The sequence below is a fragment of the Geospiza fortis genome, unplaced genomic scaffold (assembly GCF_000277835.1).
Source record: "Geospiza fortis unplaced genomic scaffold, GeoFor_1.0 scaffold132, whole genome shotgun sequence".
Classification (NCBI taxonomy): Eukaryota; Metazoa; Chordata; class Aves; order Passeriformes; family Thraupidae; genus Geospiza; species Geospiza fortis.
In genome coordinates, this window is record NW_005054446.1 from 134360 (window position 1) to 141415 (window position 7056).

Below are 7056 nucleotides of genomic sequence, written 5' to 3' on the forward strand. Positions count from 1 at the left end.
TCCTGCGGATGCACGGGCTCTCCCTGGCCGACAGCACCGCCCGCGCCACTGGCATGAAGTACAGGTAAGGCAGCGCCGCGAGGGCGGCCAGGGCCGAGCTGAGGGGATGACACAGGGGACGCTGCTCGGTGCTGGTGTGACACCTCGTCAGGAGAACGGCTCTCACCTGAGCTCACCTCGGCTCCCCTGTGCCGCGCCGAGGCTGGGAGGAGCCGCTGCCCTTGGAGAGGCGCAGCCGATCAGCGCCGTTAGCACTTTCCTGCTTGGTGATCTTTGAGCTTCTCGCTTGACATTCCTGTTTGCTGTTTGGGCATTTGCAGATGCAAACACCCTGTGAGCTTTAAACATTAGGCACCTGGAGCAAACAGGCGCTGAAGAGCTGTTTCTGCCTCAGAGGTGTAAATCTCCATTTGATGCAGGTGCACCTCTGCCTGACTGGAGGGGTACCTCTTTGCCTGGCAGGGGTTCTTCTCCACCTGAGGGGTATAAATCTCCGTCTGAGGGGTGTACATCTCTGCCCGATGGGTTTGCATCACCTCCTGACTGATGGGTGTGCATCACAGAGCGGGTGCATCATTAATTTTGCATGTGGGTCCCGATGCAAGGTGTATCAGGATTTCAGCCAATGTCCTTGTCAGGAGAACACTCCAGGCAGCTGGAGATGTGGCCACAGCTCCTGAGAGGGATGGGGCTGCCCTGCCCAATGCACCTCTCCCCTTGCATTGCAGGTGAGGCAATGGGGTGCAGGGCCCAGCACCCCCAGGTCAGGCTTTGGGGGACACCAGGGCTGAGGACAGTGGCTGTTCTCCAGTGACAGTACAGGGGTGCCCCTTGTCCTCCACTGCAGTGAAGCCCCAGGAGCTGCCAGCTCTGCCGGCTCCTGCCGTGCTGCACTGTGCCGTGCCGTGCTGCACCGCGGGTCAGGTTCCCCTCTGCTCGCAGTGACCGCGGTAACATTTACACAGTGGCAAGAGCCCATCTAATATTCATGGGGACATTATTTATTGATGGGAGCAGCTGGCACAGACACCCCAAAGGTGTTCCTTCTTTGAGCATGTCCCTGCTGCCACCAAAATTTGTGGGGTTTCTCATCCTCTGGGGGCTGACAACTGCTGCCAGGTCCCCCCTGCGCTGGAGCCGGCGCTGGCACTGGTGCCGGCAGGATTACCAGCTAAGGAGCTTTGTGAGAGAGGGAAGCGGAGGAGATTACAAGATTTTTCATTAGGTTTGGGGCAAATGTACATAATTTCCTGCAAGCTCCATCACTGCATTTTGCTCCATCCTGAGGGGCACGGCCGGTGCTGGCAGCCGGCACGTGGCCCCGGCTGCAGGACGGTGCTGTAGTGGGGCTGACTTGTGTCCTTGCTTCGGCAGGAGGTGCTAGGCTGGAATTCGCCTCACTCGACTTCGCTTGCACTGGGAAAAATAGGGGGAATGTGCTGCTGATGCTGTGGCCCCGAGGGCGACAACTTCGGCAGGCAGCTGGGCTCTGCCGCGGGAGAGCCGTCAGCATCGTCGGCGCCGTGGATTTGGCGATGCACACGCCTTGCTGCCAGAGGGTTTAATTTCGGGCCCGTGCAGGGGAATCTGTGCCCCAAAGCGGAGCCGTGCCAGCCGCCGTACCCGCGGGGGGATGCCCAGCGGGGCACAGGGAAGCCCTGCCCCGCCACGGCCACACTCCGGAGGGCACCGGCAGCGGCTCTGCCTCTCCTGGCCCCACCTGCCCGAGCGTGCCGCTCGCTGGTTTCCTGAGCTCATCAAATATTGAGGGCAGGAGGGCTGACGGGAGCGCTCCTCGCCCGCCGCCTCGCAGCCCCCCGCCGTCACGTTGGCGGCGCGCGGGAGGAGCTCCCCGCCTCGCCCGGGGCGCCGGCTAAATTTAGGCAGCTGGCGCTGCTGCCCGCCGGAGCAGCATGCAGGTCTCCTTTGTGTGCTCCGAGCACAGCATCAAGAGCCGGAGCGCGGAGGACCGGCTGAACAGACAGAATGCCGGCAGCCCCAGCCTCGGCACCCGCGGCAAGTTCCGCGCCGTGGCCATGGTGGCCCGCAGCCTGGGGCAGCTCTCGGTGCAGAACGCGCCTTCCTCCAGCGACTCCAGCGTCAAGCAGCCGGGGATGAAATACCGGTAGGAAAAGGGCGCTCCTGGGGCTTTCCCTGTTCCACATTGCGATCCGGGCGGCGAGGGGGGACTGGGGGTCAGGGGCGCTCGCCTTATCTCCGGTTCGCGTCCGGCTCTGTCGGTTTCTCGTTGCTAAAAGTGCTGACCGTGCGCCTCCGTGCGCTTCCTCGCTGTTTGCTCCTGTCCCTTCAGGGCAGCTTTGATCCAGCCGCGCGTAAAATCTTCAGGATGGGGGAGAGAAGGGACCCTAAAATTCAGAGTAGGATTAGTAGCATCCTCAGTGTCTGCCAAGCCGGGCTGGCTGCCGAGCCGGGGGGGTCTGGGAGTCACGGTAGCGTTAATCCGGGCTGCCGTGGCATCCTTTCAGTGCTGCCGGAGACTCAGTGCCCGGCAAAGTGAGTGCAGAGCCATAAGCAGCTCTGGCTGCCCATGGTGGTTCTGGAAACGGGGTGGTGTGTGCGTGTGGGCCCCCCCCGGCCAGCCACACACCCCATGTCCTGGCTCTGGGGCAGAGCACTGAGGGCTTCTCCCACTGAGGCTGAGTGTGCACCTGGGCATGGGGCTGGGGCTCTCTGCAGATGAGCATAGACCCCAGGACAGGGTAGGGCCCCCCCCCAGATAAGCCTGCACGCCATGGTCCAGCTGCCAGCAGCTGCGTGCTTCCACTGCAGCCCAGATGTGCCAGCATTAGGCAACAAAGTGTGAAAGGCCAGCAGAGCGCTGGGGTGAGCCTGGCTGGCACCCACCAGTGTCATCCAAATCAGCTGAGTCCCCTTACCTGGGCACTGGGGAGGGGGCTGGTCCAGTTCTGTCCAGCTCTCCAACAAGAAACCCTTGCGGTGGTAACAGCAGTACTGGGACAATGCACAGTGGCATCCTCAGGGCTCAGTGCTCCTGCCCTCAGTCATGTCCTCATCCAGAGGAGGAGTGTACCAGCAACACCCTCTCCCAGGTGATCAGCTCGGGAGTCCCCGCTGGTGGCTGCTGGAGGGACAGTGGCATAGGGGGATGCTCCAAGCAAGTGGATGGGATAGGAAGGCCATAGCAGCGTGGGGGAATGCTTGGCCTTCCCAAGGTCTGCCAATATCTCTATTGGGCAGCCTGTCAACACGCTTTTGGGCTGGGAAGCCAAGAGCAGCGATGGTCACCTGCCCAGGAGAACCCCAGCAATGCTCTGGCAATGTCCAGGATGAGGCAGGTGCTCTCCTGTCCACATGGCAACCCCGATCACGGGGGCTTGAGCCACCGCTGGCCCATGGCCATGACCTCTCCCCACCGCAAACTGCTCTAAAAACACCACGGGACAGGGGAGAGCCGGTGCCTCCAGCTGCTGGGCAATAGCATGGCAGCACAAGGGATGCTGCCCTGACTCAGTGCAGCCCATGGTTGCCCGTGGCTGGGCCGCAGCCACTCCCTGCCCGGCTGCCGGTGCCCGTGTCGGCGGTGCCGGCGGTGGCGGTGCCTCCGGTTGCTATGCGACACCCGCGCGGGCGAGCTGCCGCGGCTCACCTACACTTTATTTATTTTAACGCTCATTTCTTGAGCCTTTGTCATTTTTAACAAGTAACTGGCTCTCCATCACCACAGCGAAGGCGTCTGCCAGCCTGGCCCCCTTCCCGAAAGCTGTTCTCCAGTTCCTTGTGCCGGTCAGATTTTCTGGGGTGCTCCATTTCTCCAGGATGTTGCTCCACTCCCGAGCACCCTCGCCTGGTGCAAGCCCTGTGCTTCCCTGTGAGATGCAGAGAACAGGCACAACTCATGCCATGTATGGGATGCTTCAGTCCTGACCACCAGCGTGCTGGCTTCTCTTTCTCCACTCACATTCCCCAGTGCCAGCGGCACTCTCAGGGCAGCTGGACACCCCAGCCTCATTATGGGGAGCTGCTTTAACGAGGTCACTGCTCTCCCAATAGCCCTGCCGGGCACAGCATCACTGCGCAGGTTCAGGCAGTGCCACTACCAAGCTGCGGGATGCCCAGCCTGGGATGGCTCATTAATCAGTTGAGAAGGGACTCTCATTGTGGAACCATCCCAGGTGGGGATGGGGACCAGGGGCCACCGCCACACCTCCCAGTCCTCGCACCTGGTGTGTTTGGTGGCATGCAGGATGCATGAGACAGCGTTTTGGGGCTTTCTGGCACCTTTCCTAACCGTCTCTGTCTTCCAGGAACCTCGGGAAGTCTGGGCTGCGTGTGTCCTGCCTGGGTCTGGGTAAGTGCCAGGGTTTGCCACAGCCCCTCGGCATCCCCTCAGTTCCGCAGCAGCTGCCGGCACTCCCCGGCCAGGGCAGCGCTCGCTTGCCCCAGTGATGTTTGCAAAGGGAAGGAAAGGGTTTTCCTCAGCCCTGCGGCTGTTTTGAGTCACGGCCCAGAAATTGTCAAATTATTTTCTCTTTTCCTGACACGATAGGAAGCGACTGGGCCGTGCTGGGAGCACCACAGTGCACGCGGCAGGGCCAGCTGCGGCCACCACGGGCCAGGGCTGTGCTGAGGGAGCCGGGGTGGGTGACCAGGGGCTCAACCACACTCACCGTGCACACCCCACTCTCTCCCCTGCAGGAACATGGGTGACTTTCGGAGGGCAGATCACAGATGAGGTAAGGCTGCATCCCTTCACCCTGTCTCTCCCCTGGTGAGTGAGGAGGGGATGGGGGCAGCGGGGATGGCTGTGGCCTGGGTGCATGCGGCATGCCAGAGCTCACCAGCGCTGTGCGCACGCGCCCACGCCCCAGCTCTCGGCCACCCCCTTCACCGACCCCGCTCTCTCCTCGCAGATGGCAGAGCAGCTGATGACTTTAGCTTATGACAACGGCATTAATCTCTTCGACACGGCAGAAGTCTACGCTGCTGGCAAGTAGGTACCCTGCTTTGTCTCACCCTACACCCCGACTCCCACCAAATCACAGTGGCAATGGGAATATCCCAGGTTTGCCAGCTGCAAAGCAGCTCCCAGGATGGGGATCTGAGTGCTTGCTCACAGGGGGAGTCATGGTTCTGGCAGTCCCCTGCTTCCCGTGGTGGCCTCTATCATGCAGGTGTAGCCATGCACCCTCCGAGCACAGCTGTACCCAGGGCAATGGCATGTGCCCACGCATTCACTTAAAATTAGCAAGCTCATGCACTGGGGGCAGCTCAGCTCTGGGTGCTGCAGCCAAGGGGCGAACAGTGTCCCCACAGCCATTGCATTTGCCTCTTTTTCTCCTGGGGTCTGGGGCCATCCCTGCTGGCTGTCACTGCTCCCCATGGCTGCACCTGCCAGGTGCCAATGGCTGATGTCCCCTTCCTTCGCAGGGCCGAGGTGGTGCTGGGAAATATCATCAAGAAGAAAGGGTGGAGGTAAGCTAGACACCATCCCTATTTGGCAAAACCACCACCATAGTCCCGATGGGTTGGGAGGGGAAAGCTGGTAGAGCAGCCTTGGGCAGGAGTGTGCCATCCAAGGCAGGGTGCATGGGGCTTTAGGGATGCCACCACCAGTGATTCTCTTTTTCTCCCTGCAGACGGTCCAGCCTGGTCATCACCACCAAAATCTTCTGGGGAGGAAAGTAGGTAACACCTGCCCTCCAGCAGAGCAGCTGGCATGGGTCAGGCTCTCACCCACCTTTCCTTTTGCAGGGCCGAGACAGAGAGGGGCCTGTCCCGAAAACACATCATAGAAGGTAGGGATGGGGTGAGGGCGCTCACCAGGCGCTGCTGGCCCCGGTGCCAGGCTGTGCCTCACCATCTGCCTCAGTGCTGGCAGCGTGGGGCTCAGCACACCTGACAGCTCATCCCTGCTGCAGGTCTGAAGGCATCTCTGGAGCGGCTGCAGCTGGAGTACGTGGACGTGGTGTTTGCCAACCGGCCCGACCCCAACACGCCGATGGAAGGTGGGTGCGCGCCACGGTGCCTCGCTCCTCCCCGCTGCCTTTCATCGCCCTCGCGGTTGGTTTGCGCCAGGCTTGTGTTTCAAGGGCATTTTCCCTCCCAAGCAGAATCCACTCCTCTGCCACCACGGTTGGCCCGTGCCACAGTCACACTTCTGCCACCTCCTGCCTGGCACCAGGACCCTCTCGGGCCGTGGCGGGGCGGGGGGGTGGTGTGGTGGCAGGTCACTGCCCCCGTCCCAGCAGCGGTGACTCCACTTTCTCTAAATCTCTCTTTTATCACCAGGGGACCCATTTAGTTCCTCCAAGTCCAGGACTTTCATCATAGAAGGTACTCCCTGCCCGCACTCTGCCCGCCAGCCGCTGCCTGTCCCAGCGGTGTTTCCCGGGGCAGAGCCCCCACTCCTCTGTGATCCCCCATCCTTGTTCCCCCCTCTCAAGCAAACCCTGCCATGAGATGCAGAGGCGGCAGCAGCACAACACAGACACCCCCCCTCGCCCTTCAGACTGTACTGCAGTTTAAAGGACAAAAAGCAGAGAGGCTCCCACCCCCCAGGGTCCTGCCATGGGGTGCCCTTGGCACATGCCAGGGTCTGCAGCAGGGTCCCTCCCCACCGGGGCAGCTGTGAGCATGCTGGGGTGTGTGCCCTGGTGCCTTGCCCTCCCCGCTGCTCGCCTTTGGCTGCAGGAGCACGCCTTGGCTTGGCCCCAGCCTGCATGGCTCAGGGCTGGCTCCCCCCAAGACGCCTGAGTGGCTCACACAGGGTTCAGGCTTCCCTCTGTGGGTCTCTGTGTGTGGGCAATGCATCAGTCCCTCCCCTTGCAGCAGTGCCAGTGCTGGTAACCCCACAGGGCATGGGGGCACTGGCAGAAGCCTGAGGCTGCTGTCCATGCAGGGAGAGCCTGGCACCGTGTGAGCATGTCAGGTCGGCTGCGGTCCCTGGCACATCCCAAGTGGCTGCTCCCTCTCTCCCCATCCTGCTCTTCTGAAAGCATTCCCTGGACAGCACCCAGCTCCCACCGCAGCACGGGGCAGTGGGATGCTCACGAGCCATCAGCACCGTGCGAGCCC

At 61.8% G+C, this 7056-nt stretch overlaps 1 protein-coding gene across 2 annotated transcripts in view; it reads left to right on the plus strand.

Annotated features, from left to right (window-relative positions):
* Positions 1-7056, plus strand: part of KCNAB2 (potassium voltage-gated channel subfamily A regulatory beta subunit 2) — a 12620-nt gene that overhangs the window by 3920 nt on the left and 1644 nt on the right. Inside the window, exons 1-9 of one of the 2 annotated variants that reach the window (XM_031062345.1) lie at positions 1914-2125; positions 4287-4330; positions 4678-4715; positions 4893-4972; positions 5410-5454; positions 5619-5663; positions 5734-5777; positions 5901-5987; positions 6271-6343. In XM_031062345.1, coding sequence (XP_030918205.1) covers positions 1914-2125; positions 4287-4330; positions 4678-4715; positions 4893-4972; positions 5410-5454; positions 5619-5663; positions 5734-5777; positions 5901-5987; positions 6271-6343 — 668 coding nt within the window. Of the gene's footprint in view, positions 1-1913; positions 2126-4286; positions 4331-4677; positions 4716-4892; positions 4973-5409; positions 5455-5618; positions 5664-5733; positions 5778-5900; positions 5988-6270; positions 6344-7056 lie in introns of those variants that run through there. The other variant, XM_005427451.2, reaches the window with a different exon arrangement.